This window comes from Topomyia yanbarensis, chromosome 1, assembly GCF_030247195.1.
Source record: "Topomyia yanbarensis strain Yona2022 chromosome 1, ASM3024719v1, whole genome shotgun sequence".
Classification (NCBI taxonomy): Eukaryota; Metazoa; Arthropoda; class Insecta; order Diptera; family Culicidae; genus Topomyia; species Topomyia yanbarensis.
This window is the reverse complement of record NC_080670.1, coordinates 11,172,654-11,200,188: the sequence shown is the minus strand read 5'-3', so window position 1 is coordinate 11,200,188 and position 27,535 is coordinate 11,172,654. Positions and strand designations below refer to the sequence as shown.

Here is a 27,535-nt window from a genome sequence, read left to right as displayed (position 1 = left end):
AGAAAATAAGCTGAACAAGAACTGTTTAAGCCATTATCCAGCGAAATTGTTTGTTGGGAGGCCATTGGGAATGGAAAAGTACTACCACAAGGTAGTATCCTGAAACCACTTTTGATTATCCTTTACATGAACGACATGAGAAAAAAATTTGGAAAATGGGGAAATGAACCTATTTGCCGATGACGGTTTCGTCAAACGAGCTCAGATGTTCTAATTTTCATGGCACGCGGTCAAATAACCATTCGACTTAATGACCCATTCGACCTTATGACCTATGTGATCTAATGACCCATTCGGTCTAATGGCCCATTCGGCACAATGACCCATTCGGCCTAATGACCCATTTGGCCTGATAACCTAGTCAGCTTATTGCCCTTTTCGGCATAATAACCCATTCGGCCTAAGGACTCTTTCGACCTAAGGACTCATTCGGCTTAATGTCCCATTCGGCCTACTGACCCAGTCAGCCTATTGATTCATTCAGCCCAATAACCCATTCGGTCTAATGACCCATTTGACATAATGACCCATTCGGCCTATGGACTCATTCGGCCTAATAACGCATTCGGCCTAATGACCCATTAGGTCCATTGACCCATTCGACATAAGAAATTCGTGGAGAACGTCTTCTGGACCATCCTGCTTCTACGTCGTTGGGTCTTCGGCAAAATTAACTCAGAGTCAGACGAATTGTCTTTAAACTTATTTGTATTGCAGAACAAATTTGTAATTTCACTTGTTCGATACTTTCAGAAGTACTTTATCGTATAAGATAAGCTATCTTTTGGTTCGAAGATTATAGTTCCACATTTCACCGCATAGATGGCGCTAATACTATCTTTTCAACGGAGAAGGATAGAAATAAGACGTCTTCTGCAAAGTTGTAGAATAGTCCATTTTCAGTCGTTCTTCTGAACATGTCCATGTTCTAGCTCTCTCCGTATAGAAGTTAGCGTGGGCGCCCTCTATGCAGTGACAAGTGAAACTAAATCTTCACATTCTTCTTATTTTCTAAAGTTCTTCCAGATATAGTGCTTAGCTAAACCCAGCCATTTTTCGCAAAAATAATAAGAACTTTGTGGAAATCGACTTTTGAACTACGTTGCTTGTGCGCTGTTAAGCCCCTTGAAAAATTATTGCCGACTCAGAAGAATTGTCTTTTAAAGTATTTGTTTTTCAGAAGAATTCTTAACTTTACTTGTATAACCATTATGAAAGTATTCTATCGTATAAGATGCGCTATTATTTGGTCCGAAAATTATAGTTCCACATTTTACCGCATAGATGGCGCCATCACTAACTTTTCAAGATAGAAAGATAGAAATAAGGCGTCTTCTGCAAAGTTGTAGCATGGTCAGTTTGCAGTCAGTTTCGGAACAATTTGAAGTTTTTAGTTCCGAAATTTTAGTTCCACATGCCACCGCACAGAGGGCGCCAACACGAACTTTTTAAGGGAAAGAGATAGAAAAGAGGCGTCTTCTGGAAAGTTGTTGAACAGACAACTTTCAGTAGTTCATCTGAACATGGTACCATTCTGTTTCTCTTCGCCTAGGAGTTTGCGTGGGCGCCCTCTAGACGTTGGAACTAAAATTCTACAGCCGAAAGATGGCCTGTCTTATGTTTTAACCCTTGTGAAGGCAAGCTAAAATCCTAACATTAAAGGGCAATCCGGGCCTCTCAGGCCCGTCTAAATTCAAGCTCCTTTTTGCCGTTCTCATATAGAAAGGTTATGCAATCGGTCGAAATTTCAACCCGCAGGGCCAAATCTCTTATACAATTCGACTCAGTTCGTCGAGATCGTAAAATGTCTGTATGTGTGTGTGTATGTTTGTATGTATGTATGGATGTATGTATGTGGCAAACAATCTCACCGATTTTTCTCAGAGGTGGCTGGACCGATTTGTACAAATTTAGTCTCAAATGAAAGGTACAGCCTTCCCATCGGTTGCTATTGATTTTTTTTTATTGATCCGACTTTCGGTTCTGGAGTTACGTGTTGAAGAGTTCAATCACACAGCAAATTTCCATAGAAACTGATACCACCATGATGTCCAAATGATGCAATATATATTAAAATATGTGCAACATTACTTGACTTTGCATGTCTAGATCATTAATGACCCACCGAAGGCACTTCGACCACATTGGCCAACTATGGCGGTTCTTGATGCCCTGGGGGAACTTACCAAGTTCCTAAGATAATGTCATACCTATTTCTCAGCGAATTCTTTACAGATTTTTACAAACTTGGTTTCAAATGAAAGGTACAGCGTTCCCATTGGCTGCTGTTGAATTTATAAATGATTCGACTTCCGGTTCCGGAATTACAGGATGATGAGTACGAACACGCAGCAAATCCCGATTTCAGCGTATAAGGCGATGGATGTAAAAAGGTCAATTTTTTCCATAAGGTGAGGGTTCTGAATTCCATTTCGTTTGAACACGACTAATAAATGTTTCTGGGTTGCTATTAATTTCTTCTGATGCATAACCGGAGTACATATTCAGATTTTTCTTCCGAGTCTGCATCAGATTTATCGACGGAAGCAATATCATTCACACATTCTTCCTCGCTTTGCAAATCAGTTTCGGAATCGTCTGCTGTTGAATTTGCTCGAATTTCTTCCGTTATTTCAGATTCTTTGAGACGATTGAAAACATGTGCATATCGTCTTATAACCATTTCAACTTTTTGTTGCTTTTAGATCCTACAATTTGAATAATTACGACAACTATAACACAAAGAATAGACAACAAAAATAGACAATAACGACAGAGTTAGGTTATGTTGTATCCAAATAATTGTCAAGTAGACCACAGTGGGTGAAATAAAAGTATTTACCCAAAAAAATATGACACACGTCATTATCGTATGCTATTTTTACATTTCCTATAAAAGAAATGTATAGAATTCGCTCAAACTTTCAAAAAAAAATTTCTTATAAGAAAAGGTAAAAAGATAAAATCAATAAAAACATGAAAAAATTCCTGCTAATATGAAGTTGAACTCATCAAAATGTTTTTTCCAGATAAATATTAATGTATAAAACTCGTGGTATTCCTAGTAAATATTGCATGCACACCGGGCCTGCCAGGCCCGGCTTGCCTTTTTGTGCATGTAAAAAATTCAAACATAGCTGCGCATCACTCCATAGATGAAAATTTCACAATTCTTTATTTTTGTTATAGATTTCGAAGCTACTTATCAAAATTTCCATGCCCAAGCTTATACTGCATACACATTTTTTTGTAACTAAAAAATTGTAACGTGCCGGGCCTCTGGGACCCGGTTGCCTTTTTGAGGGTTAAAATTCTTCCAAATACACTGTTAAACTAAGCCCGGTCGTATTTTCGCAAAACTGGTAAGAAATTCGTGGAAATCGACTTCCCGAACTACTCTGCACTGTTAGGCCCTGTGCAAAACTACCACAAGCTCAGACAAATTGTCTTCAAACTAATAAGTTTCGCAGAGAAAATATAATTTTATTTGTATGAAACGGTCGGAAGTATTGTATCGTATAAGATGAGCGATCTTTTGGTTCGACCATTTTAGTTCCACATTTCGCCGCGTAGATTGCGCCAACGCTAACTTTTCAGGGGAGTGAAATAGAAATAAGGCGTCTTCAGCAAAGTTGTGCAATAGCCAATTTTTAGTCGTTCTTCTGAACATGTCCACTAATATGAAACTCGTGGAGATAGATACTTGAAACTTTCATCTCTTTGTGCTGTTAGGCCCTTTGCAAAACTAACTCAAGCATCGCTTCGTTGAAAGTTTAATAACTTTTCCTTCCGAAGCGGAATCGTTTATCCACCTTCGACAAAGTTGTACACCCCAAAATTATCCTTGTGATTCTAACAATTGGTAATCATCTTATCGTATACAACGCTCTCTAACGGTAGAAATGCGAGTAAGTGGGTTTTGTCAATGTAAAATGGTTTTTTTCCTGCTGTAAATTGTCCGATTTGGTTCAAATTTGGAGTAGACACTCTTGGTAAGGTTACGCGAATCGATGCTGGGGATCTGATTTTGTTCTCTTAGTACTCTAGTGCTAAGGAACTGATTAGTGAGGGACACCGTGCGTTTTGCAATTCCACAAGTTTGCCTACAAATAATAGTTGTCTAAATATTTTCCTAATCATGTGATAGGACGAATGTGTGTGTGTGTGGAACAAATTTATTCAATTCAGCTTTACACTAGAGTTGCCGTTTTGCTTTATTCAGATAATTCAGCGTGTGTATGAAACCTTGCTTTCAACTATTCAATCGGAACGAAGAAAGAATTACTTGTACTGGAAAGAATATCCCCAAAGTAGTAAGCAGTTCAGTTTTGACGTATTTTTTGTTTAGTATGTATATATCTATATCAGACACTGAAATCAATTTCGATAAATTTCTATATCTATAAAAGTAGTTGGTTGCGTTCAGCGATGACACGGTTTTTTGTTCCTTTGGTTTTATTTTTGATAAGTTTTAATTTTGATTCCTAACCTTTCTGGACATTGAAAACAGATAAATCGACCATTCTTTTTCTAGTCGTGGTTAGATGTCTAGTTACACCTACGCACATTTTTTTTTGGTTGTTTGTTCTTTGTTCGGAGTTTCCGAAATATGTTTACAAAATACGCGCATCGTTTCAACCAAAAGTACTGAACATTAGAGCCCCGAAACGTTGTGGCGTGTAATCAGTTTCGTGCACCACCACATATTGGCCTGTACAATGTTTTTTTTTTTTTTTTTTTTTTAATTTAGTGTTTCCTTTTTTTTCCTTCTCTTCTCGTCTTCACTAATAAGTTATAAGGCATTTTGCTCAACACGATTTTCCTAATGTGTTTCTCTGTGTCTTTTTTTTCTAGTTTCATAACATGTTCTTGATTCTGCTTGGGGACATGTGTAAGATTGTGTCTTCTTAGAAAATAACTGAGATACAGGTTTCGCGCAAAACACAAGAATCCGTGTCCGTGTATGTATGTGAAATGTTTCAGTTCAGGAAAAACAAAAACCTTTCGAAAGCGTTTGTTTGTTTGTTTGTCCCCGCTTTTCCGCCGGAAATAGGTTCCGATCAAAAATATATACGTACGAACTCTAACTTGTTTCTGTGTTTTATTTCTCTTTCTGGCACATTTATGGTGGTAAAATTTGTCGCTTTCTACCGCGAAACAGTAAAAAAAATTAAAAGTAGTCAAGTATCATCGAACAGTTTTTTTTATTGTTTTTGCTTTGTCTATTATTAGAGGCGTGTTATCTTTTACTGAGATTATGGCAACACTGGTGCTAGAGAATCGAACTCCGCCCAGCGCGCCAGTGTGGGTGAGGTTGTGTGCTACTTGAGTGTGTGTGTGTGTGTGTGTGTGTGTGATTGTGTTTGGGTTATGGGAAAGTGTGTGTGTCAAGTGTTTTCGGTTTAAATTATGGAGCTGTGCTTGCTATGATTATATGATTCTATGTATTTTATCTTATTGTTTCAGGCAGCCATCTTAGATTTGTTAGTTGTTTCATTTGTTGTTATTGTTATTTGTTGTTGTTGTTCTAGCAGATACTCAAGATTATATCGATACTACACTGAGGAAAAATCTGAAAAACAAACGACTCGCGACGATCTTGACGTTTGCGTTCATATCTATTGTAATATATTTCCGGCGTCCTGTTTCTATTTCATCTAAAAATTGCTTGACTGTATAGAAAAATATGCTCAACAAGAAAAGTGTTACCTGCTAATCCTCTAACGCATTCCGCACATAGAGCTAGAACTCTATCACTCTCTCTCTCACACACACCAATTCACTCTCTCATAACTGAGTTCCGGCGCCTCTTGAATCCAAAACTGTTCTTCTTACGTAATCAACATTCAACTAATTCTACGGACACACAAATTAAAACCCGAAAAACCTAAATTCTGATCTGATTATGTGTGGGTGAGTGTTTGAATTTGATTCTGTCCTTAAACTTACAACCTTTGCGGCGTCCTTCCTATTTTTCTGTCTCACACTCTAATTCTGAAACGGAATGAAGAGACCACAACAGTTCAACAAGAGTTGTGCGCGTTAAACGCCTTGTATCGGTCCGTCCGTCCTGCCTGCCTGCCTGCTTCGGTCGGGCTCTCCGAAATCGAGAATCAATAAGCGACATTTTGTTTTTCATCTTCTTCTGTATATTAATTTTTTGTTTTCTTTCACTATCTTTCTTCCAGCAACATGTCCTTGTTTTCTTTTATCTGTTTGTGTGTAGTTCTCTGTTTGCTTTGCTATTGTAAAAGAATTGGAATTATTTTAACACGAATTTTAGTACGTTTTTTTCTTCTGTTACCTTATATTTGTGAGTTAATTAAATTGAATTCTTACTGTAAAATTTTCCACATTTTGTGTTTTTTTTCTTTACAACTATTGTCAATCAAGGGGTGCCTCGAGCGTGGATATTGTCCGAGGAAACCCTCGATTGTTTGTATGCTTTTGTTTTTTTTTCACTTTCTGCAGCGTTATTATTCTATTGTAGGAGTGTGTAAATGTATTGTGTTATTTTGTTTTTTTTTTTCGGGGGATCGTGTGTGTGAAAGGGGTTTTTTTTATTCCAGTTATAACGTCTTATAGTAATAATTATCACTGCCTTAGAAAAGTAACAGATAGATTTGAAAGAAAATGTGTGCATTTGTTTGAATGTGAATATGTGTGTGTGTGCAGTGGAAAACAGGCGGAAGAGGCAAGCTCTTCCGCGTATAACCAGGCTATTGTAGTTTTTTTTACGAAAATCTGTGAATGATCTGATTAAATCATGCATTTGTAGTTGTTATTTTTCGATTTAACTATTGCAGTGTGAAGATTTATTATCAACTTTTGTAGCAGCAATAATCATTTCAATTCGATAACTGTTTGTCTGTGTAGTTGTGAGAGATATCCATTGCTATTGTTTGTTTACTATTGATGCATATGTTTGGTTGTTTTTTTTTACTATTACTATAGCACACCGGAGAGCGTATTATAGTAACAATCGACTGTCGGCTTAGATTCGTTTGTGGGGAGGTTGAAGTTGGTTTCGTACGCTCGGTACGTTCGCTTAGATTTGCACGTGTGTGTCTGTGTCCAATCCGTTATTCGTACGACGCCGATGGTCTGGCATCGCACTTAGTTTTTTTATATATGTATGTGTGTTGAAAATTTACCATTCGTCCCAAAATGTGGTGTGTTAGCCAAAATGTTGTAATCCAAATTTATTCTTCCGGTTGAATTCAAAAGAAAAGTGTTGCCAAAGGCTTCGGCAATGCTGTGCTCGGTTGGTCTGTGTCTATTACAAAAGGTTGTCCTTTTGCACGTTCGGTACATCATTGCCAAAGTTTCCAGCGTTACGGTGAAGACGAAAAGCTTGAATACATTCAGGAAAATACGTTCTATTAAAATCGACTTATTTTACGAAAGCCCCAATTTGGTTAGCACTAGCTAGTTTCAGCATGTTCGTGGATTTTACGGAAATCTAACCAATTTAAAATGACAAAAATGTAGATTTCGATTTGGTTAATATCCCATGGTTATATTTTTAGAATCGAAAAAGCCGCTAAAACGACAAATGGAAACATTTTGCCCAGATGTTTGAGTCCTATTCCATCGTGTCATACCCTTGGGCAAGGTAATCAAGCTCAGACGGCTCTATGGACCTATGAGAATCAGATCACCACGCGTCATTTCTGTCCTTTGTGGAAGACTTTGAGCGAAATCATCTCTGTGATAGGGTCCGGAATTTTTTGAAAGTAAAAATGTTTTAATGGTGAATGTTTCGAGAAAAAAAATTAATCCTGTGTAGAAACCCGACGTGTCAGTTCGCCATAACGCGAAAAGATAAAAAAATTGCCGCATCTACCGTGTGAAATGCTCTGAATCAGTGCTGTGAGCGCAAGAGTGTTGCCCGGAAGGTTCAAAGCAACCATCGTTCTGGAATTTTAAGGCGGGAGGCTACTATGGAAGCTACTAAGGACTTTCCCGGATCAGGATGTCAACAAAAATATGACGCCAGTCGAATTTCCGTTCGAAAAATCAATTTGCGGCTTAATCTGTGTCCAAAAGCAACCGAACAAGACAACAAACTACAGAAGATATCTTCTCCTGGACGAGACAACCTGTGTCAAAAAGGATTTCAGAAAAGTTGCATATGGCGACCGGCCAGGCTGATATCCCCAGCCAGTTCAAGCTAATTTTCGTCGATAAATTCACCAGGAAACTGACGATCTGACAAGAAATTTGAAGTTGCGAACTAGAAACCCCGCGTTCGCCATCAACAAAACGATGGACTAGAAGCTTCTTTCAATTAAGACTCACAAAGCTTCACTGACGTTATAACCAGATTTGGCAAAGCTGCTATGTACAGACGGGAGGAGCTACAGTGGTATCGAGCCAGTAAGGTGTATCCGCGTAAGAAAACGGGAACCACGCATCAGGCTCGGTGTGACAAAAAATTGGTCGCTGGGGGTTGATCAGTCCAGGGTACGGAAGATGACGGCCGACGGCGGATGCCAAGATCCCATGAAACAACTATTATTATGAGTCCGGCTTCCAAATGAACCAGATTGCACGAGGACACAGTCTAGATTACTCTCGCATCAGATTGTGTGTACACATTCGGCCAACTAAAGAATAAATTCGTTTAGGCCGTTAAACGCAGCGCAAGCAGCAAAACTCCACACGAGCTAAACACTAATGAGATCCAAAGGGCAGTGATGCTCCGGGTACTGAAAATAGACCCCGTTGGTCACCTCATTAATGTGCAAAGCCACACGGAGTATCGCAATTTACGAGAAATCCGATGAAGCTTCGAGCGCCAAAAGCTGGTACGCGTTTCTTCAATATCTCTTGTTGATTCGACCGCCGAGTTTCGGAGCGGCCAATGGAATCACTACAGTCGAACCTCGGAAAATCTCTGCTGTATTCAGCAAATTTGAAGCTCCGACGCGACCCTCTTACGGACTTTCTTAGTATAAGAAGACCCGAAAGATCTCAGGTATCCTTCCCACTGGACTACGGACAGGAGATCATGAATTAACGATGGCTCTCATAACCGCCCTAGTAAAATCGCAGAAAACTTTCATTTTGACCTGCGCTAATTCGGGTTCTGCGAAGGTTGGGGATGCCGGAGTCCATCTCAGATGAAATCGTCTAGTAGTCGTTCGTGAGGGGGTTTTCCGCCAGGTGAATATTTTCCTGGTGCGAATCGGCGATCTAGCAGATCGGTCAATTTCGGTCTCGCACGAATATCTTTCCGCCGAGAGTTAAAGATTCTCGGTACCAAGCTGCACCGCCGTCTTCGAACCGACCTTTCCGAATTCCCAAACAAGACTGTGAGACCAGATAGCGCCTTACTCGAACCACCAATGCCCTGTATTCAACCTGGAATAGGAGCACCGTCTAAAACATTGATGGTGTGTTCATCAATATGAATTGGAATGAAAACTGGCAACCCTGACATGAACGAGATGTGAATATTCTTGCGCCGCACTGCAACGGAACGACTCGGTTAACGTATTATGGGATAACTACTTCCACAAAAAAATTTCTGCTTCAATCAAAATTAAAAAAATATTAATATGAATTATTACGACTTCAATCAACGCTACTTTTCGAATGAGACCTTGGAAAAGGACCAAAATGGGTAGAAACGTCGGAAATTATGGGGGAAAAGCTAAAAATCCTTTAATATTCAATAACTTCTAAGTTAGTTGAAGACATTGACCCAAATTAAGTGATAATTATTTGAAAAAGTCTTATGAATCCAATGGGATTGATTTCATCGCAAAATAGTGAAAGCTACGGTTTAGGTGTATTTTAACTCCAATAAATGTTTTTTATACTTTAGTTTCTATCTTTTTATAGTCGATTAATTTTTTTCATATTCACAAACCCGGGTGAGTTTGCATATAAAGCAATATCTATGACCAAGCAATACGGTCTATAGCATAAACAAGTGTCGGACTAACATTCCTTCACTTTGCTCGTAGAACGGCCTTGGCCGTGCCCGGTATTATTACTGACCATTTTGAGCGAGTTAAGCTAATCAAAGCAAACTGATTGTGAGAAGTACAACATCGTTGAATTGGTTCAAAATGTATTTTCACTCGTTGGATCAGTGGTGATAATGCAGCGTACAGAAATCCTACTCCTAGCACGTACCAACAGCAATAAATCGGGTGTGGTTAGGCGTTGGTGTTGAAAACGAACATTTTCAAATTGATGAATTTGAGTAGTTTGCGTTTCTTCGATGTGCCTCCACACATGGCCATGATTCCTAAGTCCGGGGAGACTCTAGTCATGTTCGGCGAATCTGACCTGTTGCGATCTGAGTTTCGTACATTGCTGGAGTGGTTTGCGTTCAATGAATTCCATTGTCTTGACTATAGTATACATATACATAAATTATAGGATAGTAGAGGTCGCTTTCCTGAGTTTGTGAAATGTTCCCTGTAATGTAACTTACGGCGGATCACAATGAATTAACACATGAGGAAGATTGGCTTCACATTTCGCTATCACTACACCATTCTTGTGAGTGCCATGGGATTTTCGTTTGCTAATATTATAAGTATCATTGCTCCACTGTACAACGGATCCACTCGGCTAGCTTCCAAGATTCTTCCAAGCACCCCTGCGGATGCGAACAGTGTCGAAACTTTCTAAAATCACACTAACACCTCGAAAAGATCTCTGCCAGTAATTGTGCCTTTGCCAAAAATACTCTTATTCAGCTGTGGAGACTGGGCCTGGGGTTGCCCTTGATACATGAGAAGCCCGAACATCAATACTAGCACCAACCTGACAAACTAACGTTACGATATGATAGGATATCCACATATTACGATGCCGGGTGTGCTACGAGGCAGTCATTTATGCCCACTGATGTTCGGGTTATTCATCAACGTCCTCTGCAAGCTACTTAAGATTTCTGAGTTCCGTTAACAAACCGCGTTAAGCGTTTCAAATAAATTCATTTTTGTCAAAAGTAGAATTTGGAAGATTCCTATTCGTTCCAACGACGTCAACAAAATCGACTGTCTTGAAAAACCTCGGTATACAACGTCGATACTAAGCTGAAGTTTTATCCCTAGCCACCACAAAGGCATTCTCAATGTTGGGTTTCATTCATCGTATCACTCAATCGTTCGATGATGTGTACTGCCTACTCTCCATCGTCCGCAGTATCCTTGAGTACGTAGTTCCAATATTGCTACCGTATCACAGCATTCGAATCAGCAGATTCGACGCGTGGAGTTCCTGCGACTACTGAATCATCGTACACTATACGGACACAACAACCCTGTGGATGTCTGCTGTAAAGCTTTATAGTTGTAGTGCTGCAGTTCACGAAATCCGACAGTCCTCGGGATGTGACAATACGTGGAAATTTAGTGTGAGGTATTGTGTCAGGATGGGTGTCAGCTCCAACAAATGAACCATTGGGTGACGCTTCGGTTGATGAGTTTGGTGTTGGACCTGGGATGTATCCGGAAGAAGACTGCAGTCAAGCAGAAGTGGATGGCACTTGCCGATACGATCGATATGAAGTTAGCTCGGAAGCAAACGGTGATATGGAAGCTTGTTTTCTATTGAAGCAAGGGAGTATTGTTACCCATCTTCTGGCGATTTACAATCTTTTTCAGCATCTATCCGGAAAACAACTGTCGTACGAGTCGGATACTCAACCCTGTGGATGTCTGCTGTAAAGCTTTATAGTTGTAGTGCTGAAGTTCACGAAATCCGACAATCCTCGGGATGTGACAATACGTGGAAATTTAGTGTGAGGTATTGTGTCAGGATTGGTGTCAGCTCCAACAAATGGACCATTGGGTGACACTTCGGTTGACGAGTTTGGTGTTGGACCTGGGATGTATCCGGAAGAAGACTGCAGTCAAGCAGAAGTGGATGGCACTTGCCGATACGATCGATATGAAGTTAGCTCGGAAGCAAACGGTGATATGGAAGCTTGTTTTCTATTGAAGCAAGAAAGTATTGTTACCCATCTACTGGCGATTTAGAATCTCTTTTCAGCATCTATCCGGAAAACAACTATCGTACGAGTCGGATACTCAATGATGAGTGGAACTTGTTGTAAATTTAAGAAACAAAACAGAAATAACTATGTCTGTGGTAAATAACGCCACGCGAAGAAAGATTTCCGCGGACATATTTTTAGTCATTGGAATCTGTGAAAAAATCGGCGTAGGTAGAGATGCACGGAGGATCTTCTGTGACCAAGGAAACTGGTGTCATCGGTGAAGTTAGCAATCTTCATTTGGGCTGGCTTCCGATAGATTACTTCTTCTTTCAATGTTAAAGCACCTTAGAAAAGGTAAATGCGCCAAACAATTTCTACCATGGCAAGCAATTTGTAGATGTGGTGAAACGAGTAATCTAGTAGTGCATCTGCTTACCGAATGGTATTTGCATTGCGATGCACGATGAAAGTCTCTTCAAATATTCCCTTTCAAGATCGCTGTTTCAGACCACATCCATTGAATGAATGGAAAAATTTTGATCTGGCCAGCAAATTGTGGATGAGGTGGAATGATAATCGGTTTCGCTAAAACGAGCAAATCAGCAAACAAGTTAGGCTTCAACAAATGATCTAGCTTTCATCGTGGCATATAGATGTTTACACCCAAAATTTTTCGACCAAGGGATTTTCTGGATTTTTTGAGTTTCCGTCTGAAAATTCTGAATTTTTTTTTTTTTCGAATGATGAAGATCCCTTCATGTTGTTTTTAACCTTCGAAACAGAACTCCTATCTCCATCTGCCCGCGATGTGCCAGCTGAGGTACGATTCGCTTTAGTGAATATCAGCTACCCAACCCCGGTGGAATCTGTGCTCGTACACTGACTGGGAAGGAGAAAACCGAAGAGTGTTTGGTTTCCATGTTGGGAGCGGCTCTAATTAACGCCTGTCCTGGCACGGGCGGCTAGGGGAGAGATGCATCATTTTGGATATTCCAGCTTTGCCTTCATGATCGCTGTTCCCAACCACATTTCCATAATTTCTGATCTGGCAAGCAATTTGCAGATCTACTATAAACGAACAAATTAGCCAACAAAGATGTCCCTTGAAAGGGATTCCTAATTCTTATAAGAGATGGTTCAAACTCGGTAAATATTGAAACAGAAGGTCGTTATTAGACATTTTTGAATTTTTGTTCTTTGAACATGTTAAAACTGTTGTACTCACCAAAATTAGTAAGTAAGGTAAGCTGTTCTCGTAACCAAATCGTTTTTTTTTACTTCTCCCTCTCTCAAATGTATTCAAACGTTTAGCCCGCACCGTAAATGTAGTAGCAGTATTTTGATATTTAACGAAAAAGAAACCTTTCAACAAGAGATGTTGCTGTTTTTCCGTCTTCCTATTGTTGTGTTTATTGATTATTTTTTCCTCGAACATTGATGTTGCTGGTGTCATGTGTTCTTCCATTTATTGGATCTCATAATTCCTAATGCGTTTGAATTCGTTTGGTATTTGTTTGGGAAAATACCCAAACCAAAAAAAAAATAAACTAATAAAATAGTAAACAGGGTGTTGTCGCTTTTTGATATGTCGCTGCGGGAAAGAAAATACATGTGCCAAATGTTTCAGAATTCGATTAATTTCTCGCGTTTTCCCTTGACTAATAGTTAGTTTAAAAAAAAAACAAAGTTTATGGAAATATTAGCTGTATATAAAAAAGATTGCACTAGCTATTGGTATGATTTCGGTTCGATTTCCGAACTTGTTGATTTTGATTCTCATTTTTACTTATAAAATTGTATGCGCAACGAAAGACTTACGTAAAGGTAGAAAGAGATAGATATATTTCACGTTCGTTCGGAAAAAGTTTTTGATTGAAAGGGAAGGGCGTAGAGGGGCGTTCAAGTGTTTGTTTTTGTTTTCAACTGGTAGGAATTATCTCTTCTTCATAGAACCGAACTTTGATGGTATTTTGTTATGACGTAATCAATCTTATGTCTCTCCAATATTTGTAACTGTTTTTTTTTTAGATTACTTGCTGTTTGAAACACATACCCAGATTTTTGCTGTTGTTATTGATTGAACCGTTTCAATGCTGTTCAAACGTTCTGATTTCATCGTATCTTGTCAATGTTTTTCTTCTTCTTCATCTTCAAGCTGTCACTTTTTGTAAGTTTCTTTATTTGATTTGTTACCTATACAAAAACTGCTCTAGTAATTTTTCAGTTTTTTTACAATTTCATTTTAATAAGACTTTTTCTTGCCTCACTTAAGTTTTCCTTTTGTTGTTTTTTTTTTGTTGTAAATATAGAATTAAATAATTTTCCCTATATATTTTAATTTATTTTTCACGTTTCTTCATCATTTTTTCCTTCCTCACTTTAATATAAATAACGAATATGTTACGGTTTATATCGTTCTAATTGCACTTTTTTATTATTTTTAATATTAAATTACTCCTTTTTTCCTAACAGAAACAAATCGGTATCTCCCTTCGGTATATTTTGCTGCCGTAACACAAGAAGTAATGTAGTTCCCGGAATGGCTCTCCTCCCGTTTGCCAAGAAACGAAACCCTAACCTAAACTAGAAAACGTATTAAAAAAAATTAACCAAACGCTGTGGATGGTGTCTGTGTTTGGTGCTGCTCTATCCTAATGCACACCACCGCCAACATCAACAAACAACAACAGCAACACACCCGTGCACTGTTCTTGAAAACTGCTCGAACCGAGCGGGGGTGTGTCTCTGTGTGTTCGTTCATCGGGGTGCGTGTGTGCATGTGTGAGTAGTTTCACGTTTTCCGAAAGAAAAATAATTGAACCACGTTCGTTTGTTTGATTTTTCTAGAAGGAAACTATTCGACCGAAAGATGTTTAGTTACTCTAGCGGTTAATTTTTTTTCTGCATCCCTTGAAACGTCATTCGCTAAACAGTGTTGCCTTTTGATTTTTTTCTCTCCTTAGTTGAGTTTTTTTTTCTTGTTCTTGTTTTAGAGAAAAATATACATCAAAATTTTGGATTATCAATCACAGATAGTGTATAAATATACTTTTCAATAATTATAATATATTCTGTATAATTTTACCTTCATATAAAATTTTCTCCGTTGATTTTTTTCTGTCTTGTCATCTCTGTGTTTTTTTTTTATTTTCGCTTAATCTTGAAGTGGTAATAAGTTTGGAACGAAAAACAAAAAATATGTTCGCAAATAAGAACCTGGGAGAGAAGGATTAGAACGGAAATCGTTTCAAAATCGCGAGAAGAAAATGTTCTTCGAACGGGATGATGTTTTAAATTACTTGTTGTTTTGCTATCAATATTTTTGTTTTTTCTTCTTGTTTTCTTTTTTGAGGTATACGCGACGTGAAGACACACACATATATAATATATTTTCAGCTGTTTTAACTTCTTCCTGCTACACTGTTAGGTTTTTGCGTGTTTCCTCAACTTTCGGAAAAACGGAAGTGTGGTGAGGTTTGCGTATTTTCTTTTTAGTGGATTTTGGTTTTTTTCTTCTTAGGAGTGAGTGGTACTGTTTTCTTGCGTTTTGTTTGTTTTTTTAGCGAGAAAGAGGAAAGCGAGTACCGCTTTCTCCTTGCGCTTCTTGCGATTTTCGCTGATAATTATAATAAATTGTGAGGATTAATGATACTGAGACGCGAAACATTGAATTTTTATACTTTACTCACACGCCTTAGCTTTGTGTCTGCCTGGGCTACATCTGTTTTTTGTCACGTTAGTTAAAACATCGAGTTTACGCTTTTTGATATTTTGTTTACCCTTAAATTTTGATATTTCACGTAGTACACAAATACTTTTTGGTGGATGCTTTTTAATGTTAATTTCGTTAAAGATAAAAACGTCGAAACATAGATTACTTTGATTTTAATTTTCTGCCTTTAAAAGTTTATAACTTTACTCCTCGCCTTGTCTATATTTTTTGTTGTCAAAGGTAAACAATAATTTACGTTTTTCGCTTCTATTTATTTTTGGATACTGCCTCCCGCAGCATGATATATCGATAGAGTTTTTTGTTATTTTCTGGATAGAATTTTGAACACCAAATATGACTTCCGTAAATCGATACACTTTTGTTTTACTTAATGACAAATATTTTTTTTTGTAGATTTTGGTTTCTCTTTAGCCACGACATTGAATTTTGTTTACAAAATGTGCAAAATTTCTGACTAGTTTAGTTTCGATTCTGTTTTTTTTTGACATCCAAACAAGTTTGCTTCCCTTAGTATCCATAATTTCACCGCGCGTAATATACATTTACATAAAAAGTTTCTGTTTGTCAAACATGTCCGCCGCCATTTGGCGGGGTGGTTAAAGTCTTCGGCGATTGGGAATCAGTGGGATCATCCGCGAAAGGGGGACAGTAGTATTACTGGTTGGCTGGCAATTAGGGACCGGGGTGGATGAAGGTAATTAAATTATGAGGGTGGATTTTTTCTTCGGTCTGAGCAGTGCGAATAAATAATTGAGGGTTTGGATAATTGCGTGTTTGATCGATTCGTTTTTTCTTCTTGCTATTCCGCACGGTCGCTGCCTACTGTGACTGTGCCATGTACACCTTAATTCGAAGTCATTACCGGTGCCTACTATGGATGTTGGTATATGAAACAGAGAGATCGCAAGGTTGACTACTGCTAGGGATTGGTTCCATAGTGGCACTATGTTTTAAAGTACAGCGTTGTTACGTAATTCCAAATTTAGTTGAATAATTTGATGAATCTTTAATAACCTTAGAGTTGAGGATGTTGGTTATTCTCGGCAGGGATACCACATTGAAATCTGTGTTTATGACCAACATATTGTGGGACCGCCTCGAGATGCTCAAAATATATATCAAAATCAATGATTTCCGGCTAATTTCTCCCTAATTGTGGAATTTTGTAAAGTCAAGTACAGTCGTAAAGCTACGAGGTCATTTAACTATCAATGAAGACATAGTCGACATTTTTCAATCCCAAAACGCACATTTACGACAAATCCTTAACAGCCTGTTGCAGAACTATTCCTGGCTTGCTTCGATGAAAATCAACTATTTTTGGTGAAACTGTTTGCAAATGCAATTGCTTCCCCAAATATAGGTTCAAACACAATTGCAGTAAATGTCCAAAATTTTGTTTCAACTCTTCAACACGGTTTAGATTGAAGTTCAGAACGATTTAGCGAACGTAAAAGATTTAAGTTAATCTTGCAACGCAACAAGAGAACCACTAAATCCATTTCCTTAATTCTCAATCTAACCGAATATTCATGTCATTTCAGAATTGATGGAATCGAGCCAGTAATAAGGTTAACTACACGACACCAGTTTCCTGTTTCATAATTCATATTGGAGTACTTCATATTCTTAAAAAATGGAGTCTTGAAAAGAAATCGCACTGCAGCAGATCATGGAAGCGCTGAGTCATTTAAAAAAATGAAATGCATTTGAAAGTAATTTAAGAAGAAAGGGATGTCGACTTTCAGTTTAGTCGTGTAGGCTGTAGGCGAATCTTCGTTCGCTTGATAAGTAGCGTCTTTCATATTTAATACATTGTTCCTTTTTTCAGATCACAAAAATGGTCAAACTGGAAAAAAAATCATGAAAACAGACAACTACGGATTGACAATGGTTCAAATATAGTGGAAACCATCTTCGATACGAGTTGGAAATAGTCGTTATTGAGAAATCATTACTGTATGTTACTGACAGAATGGCGAAGCTATGCGTGAAGTCTACTCTACTGAAGCAAAGATCAACAGATCCTCTGAGCTGCAGCACCTTATAAAAATTGAAATTCGTTTGAAAGATACTCAGAAGATAAAAGTTTCGTTACCCAGCATCATCGCCATATTGTAGGCTATAGACACGCAAGGTGTTATTCGTTCATCTGGTAAGTAGCTCCATGCATACTAAATTGATTATTTTATTTTCCAGTCCACAGAATTGGTCGATATTCATGGAAACAGCAAACTACGGATTGATTGTTCTAATATTCTCCGAAACATGCGGAAACCGTTCAAATATAGTGAAAACCGTTTTTAAAACGAGTTTGAAATAGATATTATTGAGAAATCATTACTGTATGTTATTGACAGATTGGCGGAGCTATACCTCTGAATCGGAGACCACCAGCTCATCCTCTGAGTCGCAGCAAAATGAGACACCAACTTATAAAAATTGAAATGTATTTGAAAGAAACTGAAGATAAAAGTGTCGCTACCTAGCATAATCGTTAAATTGTAGGCAAGTAAGTGGTTATTTGGTCACTTGATAAGTATCTTATACTATTTTCAGGCGTTAGAAATTAAAGAAAGTAATGGAATTATTGGTCGAATATGCATCGTTCACTGCACAAACATGCTTCGTGACATTTATCCATCACAATTTAAAGTCTACACAGAGACCAATGAGAAAAGGCCCATCGGAGTTGGATACCATTCTCATTTTGGCGCAAAATCCTAGTATAAAACCAAAACACAGTAGATTTTCTAATTTTTTTTCACCAAATTCAAAGAGCTCTTCCACAGCAATGAATGCTCAAATGCGCCATTCTATATTCGAAAAAGTAACGCAATAACAGGCTATTCCGTTCAATACAGTAGGAGTTATTGAGGGTTAAAATTTTCTTGTAAAGTACTTGTAATTTTAGGGAGCCACGATTTGTGGTGAAAAATTTCGCCCTCAACTACTTCATAAACAATAATTAACTGAAATAGCTCGATCGATCAATTTTCAACTTAAAATTGATACAAAAATCAAACCCCCTATCTCACCATTCGCGAAAAGTGCTGCCATGACCGACCACATGACCGGACCGTAACTGACTGTCACTGCCAGTCATATTTTAGCCCCCACGTTTGATATTTGATCACCGCTGATGCTGCTGCCACTGCCGGCCACCGATATGACAAATGCAGATTAATTAACCTTTTTTTCTTCCACGCAACGGGAAACAATTTTTATTTCAATTTTTCCCGCTGATTTCTTTTGTTGGCAGCAAATTATTAATCGTCAAATCCGAGCGCAACAAAAAAATTAATACCGTTCGAAAGGGAAGCAGGCTGTCACTGGCAGCCCGGATTGAATCTCCCTTCCTCTGTCACACGCAAAATTATTCAAACCCTCTCGCTTATCACGTCATTGGAAAGTTGGGTTGGGGATTGGGAAATCGTCCCGAAAGTTGTCCTGCTCAAAAACTTGATGTTTTGACTGTTCCTGTTGTTGTTCCCTGTAAAACTATAAAAAATCTGGTTTCGCTCAGTGCGAGTACTGTCTCACAAAAATCATCATCACACGGTATATTATAAAAATCAGACTTTCTGATCTATCTCTTACTAGCTGCTTCTTCTGTTTTTAAACACGTTATTCTTTGGGAATTGGGATGTGGGACAGTCCAAAAAATGCGATTTTCTGTTTTTGTTTTCTTTTGTTTGTTGGATTTGTTTCAGCTTAGGCGGTTTCTACTTGTGTTAGGAGGAGGGGTTTCCAGATTTTTACAAGAGCCTATTTGTCGATTGTCAAAAAACTTCCGTCTTAAGAAAAAATGTTTTTTATCACTCCACTGTACGTTATCCGCGATTTTCCTTCCTTTAAATCATCATCATCATCATCATCTTGTGTTAGTTTTGATTCTCCGTTTTTTTGTTTTTCTTAAAAGACTTGCGTGAATAAAAATTGTTAACACTTGCCCAATGCGTTATCTCTTTTAACTATGATAATAATATTTGAACTACATTTCCACCCTACATTCCCGTTGACGGGCTGGGGGAAGGGGGGGGGGCACCTGTCGTCGTCACATTCTAACCTAGAAACGTACGCGAGCGCCACAGCAGCAGTGCCTCCAGTGGCAGCCGCTTCTATGAGCTATCGTCGGCGGCCGTCGGCAGTTTGCTGGTAGCGAGCCGGTGCGATAGAATCTGATGTTCCGCACTAGCCGGTTCGTTCCGGCTGCTGCTGCGTCCTGGTTGCTGTGATCCTCCACCATCGGGCAGCAAACCGGCGCCATTGTGTTGATCTTCCATCGGTGTCCTCTTGTGATGGTGCGCCACGGACATCGATGTGAGATCCTCACGTAGTTTGATCAGGTTCTCGACCGCTAGGTTTCCTTTGGCCAGCAGTTCCGCGCGGTGGCTTTCAAGCATGCTATCGGTAGAGGTATTCAAGTGTCGCTGCTGTTGCTGCTGGTGGTGGTGTTGCTGTTGTTGGTGGTGTTGTTGCTGGTGGTGATGGTCGTTAAAGCTGACGGATCCGAGACCCGCTGGAAGGGACATCGGCTTACTGCTGCCCGTCGATGAGGTGGACGATGCACCGGGACTAGCGCGCTCTCGTTTGATGCTTTCCGAAAGGTAGTTGAGCGGACTGGTGGCACTGCGCTTAGCACCGACCCTGGCAAGAAGGGCTGCAGACGGATCGTCCGAGCTGCTGGTCGACGTTCGGAGGTTATTGGTTTTCATCAGCTGATCGAACAGGGCTCCGTGAGGCATCTCGCCCGGTTTCTTGTCCAGACTATGTCGTATGATGTCATCCAGTAGCGAACCGTTTGTACTGGTTCCGTCGTATATACTTTCGGCTAGTTCACGTGCGGTTTTCGGTGTACCGGTTCCGCCACTGTTACTGCTGATGGTGGGGACTTTGTTACTTTGTTGATCCTGAAACCTTTGCATCATGGGCGACGCGAAGATGTTATCACCGGAAGTACCACTCGATCCGGCGCTGGACCCAGCTGATTGTCGAGCAAAATCCATCGGGAGTCCGGAGAAGCCTGCAACCGGGTGTTGCCACAGGAATGGCGACGAATAAGACAGTTGAGAAGCCATCGCGGGATCGAACATCGGCATCTTCAAACCACCATTGGGCGATGCACTAGGATACTGATTCTTCAGTTGCTGTGACTTCGAACCGGAACCTAGTCCTAAATTTTTACTCTTATCCATGTTTCTCATGACGGAACTACCACTCGCTCCCAAATCGGACTTGAGCCCATCCAAACCGGGTTGGGGTTTCGGTTCCCGCTTTCGTGGCCGCATTAGATGGCGTTCCTTCACTTTGTACTCCAGCGTCGAATGGGGCACACCGTAATAGCTTCCAGCTCGATGCACCGACATTTCACCACGTTGCACAGCCTTGACCGCTTCCACCAGGCTATCCCGGTCGTAGTTCCTGTACTTCCCACGCTTCGGTCTGGTCCCCTTGCCACCGGTGCCAGTATTGGCCAGCTGGGCAGCCGTTAATTGGGTGATATTCGGATTACTTCCGAAGCGGGAAATGTCCGTTCCACCCAGATTCTTGATGACCGATATGGTTGGCCGCTTGTACTGTTCCATCGATTCCATTTGCTGCTTGAGCAGATCCGATTGATGATGCTGTTGGAAGTTTTTGCTGATACTTCGCGCGATCACGTCATTGATTGACAGCATCGATTTGCTGCCTAGAAGGTTGGGAGGAGACTGCGAGTTGCTTCGGGGCCTGATTCCCACCGGGGGTGATATGACGGACATGTGGTTCGTGGGTTGGGCAGGTTGTGCTTGCTGTTGAGGCTGCTGGGGACTAGTTGTGTGTACTGACCTTGAGCTGTTGCTGTTAACACTAGGCCCTGGTGCTCCAAGGCCTCCACTTACCAAGCTACTAAGGTCACGTACCGTTGTAGCGGAGGTGGGTGGTGATGGTGTTGAAAGACTGTGATGGTCGCCATTTTTACCGACCGCAAGAAGAGCGGCGGCCGTCGTTGGCATTGTTGGAGTACTGCCCGGAACTGGTTTGTAAGAGGGGATTTTCAGTATAACTTGGGAGTCATCACTGCCTCCATCGTTCAGGTCCAGGGAGGAGGTTGTCTCCGGGGTGCCGGATGCGGTTCGAGGTTTGTTCTGCTGTTGGGCCTGCAGGTAGGGTAATAGCCTGGGATCGAATGGTTGACCGTTGTTTAAGGTTGGAGTACTCGCACTGGGCCTCGGTTCGCTGGTGGTTGCCTTTTTGATCTGTTCTGCGATCAGCTCTTGCTGCTGGATTACCTTCTTCAGTAGTTCGGGCAATGCAGCTAGTGCCACTTGGGCGGCTGCAGCTTCCTCCGGACTTTTGGATTGCGTGACCGTGTTGGTTAATCCCGGGATGCCTCCTGCCAACAGTAGGCTCTGCAACTGTAGCAGCAGATTGGGATCGATCAAACTGTTGGCGGCAGCCGCGAGGGGCGATGATTGAGGTGGTACCGTCGGTTGAGGTGTTTGCGACTGTATCGGTTTCAGCAGCGGCGGTTCCGGTGTTCGCTGCTGCTGCGGTGGTGTCGATGGGTTCGAACTCGGTTCCGGTTTCGGTGTACTGCTGCTGCCCCGGTACATCCGCAGATACGCCTCGGCAATAGCCTGCTGATTCAGCTTTATGTGGTAGGAGTCCTCCTTACCGTCGTCTTCCAGCGAATCCTTATCGTCGTCGTCGTCCACCAGGGCGGCCAGGGACATGTTGTGCAACATTTCCCGCTTGTGTTCCATCGCCAGCTTGTAGACTTTGTTGCGCAGCGTAGATCGGGGGATTCCGTACTGAACTGCAGCTCGACGGGTGCCCAGCTTACCGTTCAGTATGTCCTGTAGGGCGCTCTGCAGCTCGTCCTCGGTGTACGTCCTGCGGCCTCCGATCGGGGAGAGGCGTGGTTTTGCCCTGAAAGTAAGAAGAAGGAAAGGGAATGGTTAAAGGGATCAACGTGTTTCAATGGTGGTGATATCTTTATTCCATTTTCGGGTGGCTTATTCTTAAGTCATGAACGAACGACATTCTACTATTCGTAAAACCGGTTTCGGAACGATTTTTCGGTTTAGCATCAGTATTGCCATCTATTTCTTTAGGATTGTTATGACAAATGAACGCTTTTAACAAACTAGGAAATACATAACATTTTGAAGTACTGTTTTATTCCACCGTTTTCTTCGATTTTAACATGGCCTCATTAATCTCATACAAGTCACTAATCGCAGACATTGTAATGAGAACATTAAATCTGTATTTTCGCTATAATCTTGGCGTACTAAATTCAGAAATCAATATCCAACGTAAATTTCCTGCATTCGCTCTCCTTAACATCTGGATGCCGGTAGTGGGTTCTAATTCGTAAACTCAAACATTCGTGAAAACCGGTTTGGGAACGAATTTAGAAACAACGAACAAAGCGGATAGAAGGAACACGAAAATTTCAGCCCACCAAAGCATGGGCGTGTGTTTGTATTAGAGGAATGATGGTGAACCGAAATGGCTAACCAAAGCAACTCTCTAAGCAATAAAAGAAACCATCCGGCACCGAATTGAGGAGGAGGGGCAAAAACGAAAAAAAGTGCGTTTGCTTGCAATATGGCGTCCTTGTCTATGCCTCGTGCCACACCGTACGACAACGGACGGGGGAGCGGGGTGTGAGCGCAGCACACGAGGAAAAGTGCGTTCACGTGATTAGAACTTTTTCCACTGCTATTACTACCGCGTTCGGATTGTTTACTCACCAACCGAAAAAAAAAGACGTACAGAACGTAGCGTATACGCAATATGGCTGCGTCAGCTGAAAGGAAACATGGCCGATCGATTGGGTTTGTTAATTAGTGTGAAAAATTTGCCGTAATTCGAGCTCGGTGAGAATCGTACGGTGCCACCGATCCTTGGTCGAAAAACGTGACTCACTTTTTACCGTTTCTCGAGCGGAGCACCCGTGGTGTTTTGCTTTTAAAATCGAAAATAGCATTGTTGAGTTGGTGGATAGTAAAAAAAAATCGGCGCTACCGGGAAGGTGAGGTGAGGTTAGGCAAACAATTACTGCACAGCTTTCGGCTTTGGGAAACCCTGCCGTTGGCAAATGTTTTTCGAGGAAATTTCACTCGTATCGATAAATGCTTGTTCCACCTGATGTTCGTTTATTGTGGCAACGATTGTGCTGTTTCGCAGCTTTTTGAAGGTTCTTACAGCGAGGAATGTCAACAAAAATGATTCTTGCTTTATTTCTTCTGTGGGAAAGTAGTGTGGGAAACGATTGGTTTTAAGCTAGCTCCGCTTTTCGACAGATTACTTAGAATTCCTTGTTCGATTTCTTCTGACCCAACTGAAGTAACTTTCCAACTCCTTGTGGCACCCAGAAACAGCATCGTGCTGCGTGCAGGTCAACGACCGCCGCAACAAGTACGCGTAAATTACAAAACAAACTGAGCTACGAAAATGCCGACCAAAAGGGAACTAACGATCAACCAGATTCTAACGAAAAAAAATAATTCTACAGCTATCCGACTGCATCCATGTGGGTATGGAACGATCCGGTGTATTTCCGACTGCTGCGATGATGACGCTGCCAATGGTTGCATCTAGATGGCGTTGATAACGTCTTAAAAAAGAGTACAACGCGCGTACCCTCCATGTTTGGTGCGCTTCAATGACGATGATGAATTGCACATTTAATTATGCGCTCATGAGAACGGCGAGAGAGGCTGGGGAGGGGCACAAGGTTTGGTACTCGACGGATGGGTGTGCGGAGTGGAGTCAATGAAAAGAATTTTTTCATCGAAAGATTGACGACGACCACCAGAGACCGGTCTGCTGACTGGTGGTACGATTTTCCAATCAAAAGATTGAGCAACTGCTCGCCGGACACCCTCCCAGACCGGAGTGAGTCGTGTCTCGGATCGGAGATGATGAGATCGAGCAAGATTAGGTTGTCCGAGTACAAATTGCTGAAATTGGACACAATAGGCTAGATGGGGGAGCCGGGAAAGACGTAGACATATGTGGCCACTTTAATGGCTTCAGAGTTCTGAGAACCTTCAGGGATCACCGGGAATCCGAAAGAAATTCAATCGCCTATTTCGAGTGAGATGCCTCCCCCTCCCCGCTGAAGATCCATTAACCAAAGCGATAATTGCATCATAAAAAAGGCAGCATCGTAGAGAAGTGGCCGGCCAGCCAGACGCTGCCTGGCAAGGCCCAGGTTACTGACCATCTCAATAAATAACAGTGATTCTTTCTTTCGCGCTCCCCTTCCCGCACACATAAAAACACACATACACACCCATACGCACGAGCTTGCCATGTTTACTTCAGTGTTACCGTCTCCAGTCAGGGCCGGTTAGTGCTTCTTTTCTGGTCGCTTTCGTCGCGGTCGCCGTCATCAGGCACATATATGAAGAGATATGATAACACAAAAGTTCGGATCAAAGAGCTCACGATGGAGAGCAGGTGGAGGTGAACCGTGGAGGAAGAAGCTACATATTTACTCAACCAGCGTCATCATCGTACAGCAGTAGACACGACACAAGAGCAGTTTTGCCGCTTTCGATAGTCCTGTCACAAAAGCTGGCGAGTTTTTTTTTCACCTACTGTCGTTGCCTTCGCTGGTCCCCCTTCCTCCTACACCAATCACGTCTAGACGCGCGTCTTCTCGTCCACGCCGAATTCCTGTCAACCACTCCTCTCCCGTATGTTGATTCCACTGGTTTGCTTCTATTTCGTGAGTGTCATTCCGATTTCGGGAACGTAGAACATTCAACAGCCTTTCGGCATCGGGTTACTTTCTCCCAAAAATGCCCATCAAACGGTCTTGCGCGGATTCTTAGAACGCGCACCCGGTCACCGTCAAGCGCAGGGCTTGAGGCCACCACTTTGTTTCGGGTTACCACCACTAGGCACCATTCTGGGAAGTTTGAATTTGAGTGAATTTTCGTCATTTCGCTGCACCAGCAAGAAAACTGTAAACAACAATACCGGCCGGACTGTTTTGACTGTCACATTTAGTTATTCGGATGGAGTCAGCTTCGCTTCAGCCGCGACACAGCTTGCTGCGTTATTTTTTTCCCAGGGAGTTGGATGCAGGCTAATGAACCTGGGGTCACGTTCGACGGTGTTTGGAATTGTATGGAAATTTGACAACTGTATTTATCGATACGACGGGGTGACAGCGCTATCTCTTTGTAGTTTCATAGAAGCAACATGAGTTTCAGTCAAGTGATTTTAACAAAGAACGTTTTATTCACCTAAATTGAAGTAGGGTTGTTCTTGCGGGTTGGGCGTTCATCTTTTTAGATATGTAACACACCTATGCAATATTTTACAAAACTATAAAACAATCGAATTCAAGCAACTTTGCCGAATAAACTAGATGATTCTCTCTACTGGCGTTATGAATTTCTAAATATTTAAGGTAGGGTGGCCTTATCATTTCAGACTAGTTTGCCAACAATATCTAGTAAACGCATTCAAACACAAGTGAACTAGTTCGTACCATTCTAGAATTCTAGAAATGATTAATATTGCTTAATATACTTTGAGTCGAAATGTACCTTTAACTTAGAAGCCCAATTAAGTACCATTAAAATCCCCCCCCCCCCTCTAAGCTGATTAAATTGACGGTACTGTAAACATCTTGAAGTAATACTAATATGTATCAGCTTGAATATACTTAAAGCATCAATTATCAACAATTAATACTAATTTATTTGTAAATCTCTATATAAAGTGTCAACTAGGAAAATAGCCCTTCATATTGTATCTTTACACATGGACCTCTAACATACAAACGCTCAAGCCCTCCGCGATAATACAAACCCGGTTGCAAACATAATTATGCGATCATTCACGCATATATACGTACACGATCTCGCAATTATAAAAACGGTTCCGGCGATCCAGTTAACTCACGAATTTATTAACACTCTCTCATGTGCCAGCATACAAGCGCCCGCTCTCTCGTAATCATGAATCGTGTTCGTCCGGGAGCTTGCATTCTAAAACACGAAACTTATATTCATAAAAGAGCAAATCTCAGGGCACCATCGTTGGAGGCTAATGAGATGGGCTAACTTCATCTGAATGGTATACTCAAAATTAAGCATCAGAATGATAGTCGTAGCACAAACACTCAAAAGGCCAGTATACAAACGGCTACACTGTTATATGCACGATGTCAAACACGTGCCGTTATACACACGCTAACATTCGTGATATAAAAAACACTAATACAATAAAACACGTTAGCATAGAAACACTTGTGCCTTTCCCGACAATACAATTCTGGTCATGCATGCACACATGCAAGCACGATATTTCGCGCACACATACACCCATGTTCTCGTATGGATTAAAATGTTCCGATGATCAAGTCAATAGTTAGCACTTACGAATATATAAATGCGGTCTGAAGTACGATTATACTAACGCCTGTTCCCAGGCGACTATTAATTGGTCACGTGCGAAAGCCCCTGCCTTTGGTCCTAGCAGCTCAGATTCATGCCTGCAATCTTTGTTTCAAAAAAATATCATACTCGCTCTCTTCCAGATCTGAACCGTTTACTCAGAATCGCGGTTCGCGATAAAACCCGTTAACGTACAATCGCTCGAGTTCAGCGCGAAAATACAAACCAATCACACACACGAACATGTAATTGCGTTCATCCACGCAAACCTGCGCCTGCGAACCGTAAACATAAGAACGCCCCTGTGATTAAGTGAATGCTTTAACACTTACGAATTTATAAACGCGGTCTCAATTGCGATAACCTGCACGCGCGTGCCGCAACCGGTCACTCCGGAAGCCCCTACCCTCGGTCCTAGAAACCTGGGTC

General features: G+C 41.0%; 1 protein-coding gene across 6 annotated transcripts in view; it reads right to left on the bottom strand.

Annotated features, from left to right (window-relative positions):
* Positions 1–2,993: 2,993 nt before the first annotated feature.
* LOC131676869 (mushroom body large-type Kenyon cell-specific protein 1) overlaps positions 2,994–27,535 on the bottom strand; it is a 398,326-nt gene continuing 373,784 nt past the window's right edge. For all 6 annotated transcript variants that reach the window (XM_058956241.1, XM_058956244.1, XM_058956240.1 and 3 more), the window contains one exon: positions 2,994–22,610. In XM_058956241.1, the coding sequence (XP_058812224.1) occupies positions 19,820–22,610 (2,791 nt within the window). In that variant the 3' untranslated portion in view covers positions 2,994–19,819. The remainder of the gene's footprint in view (positions 22,611–27,535) is intronic.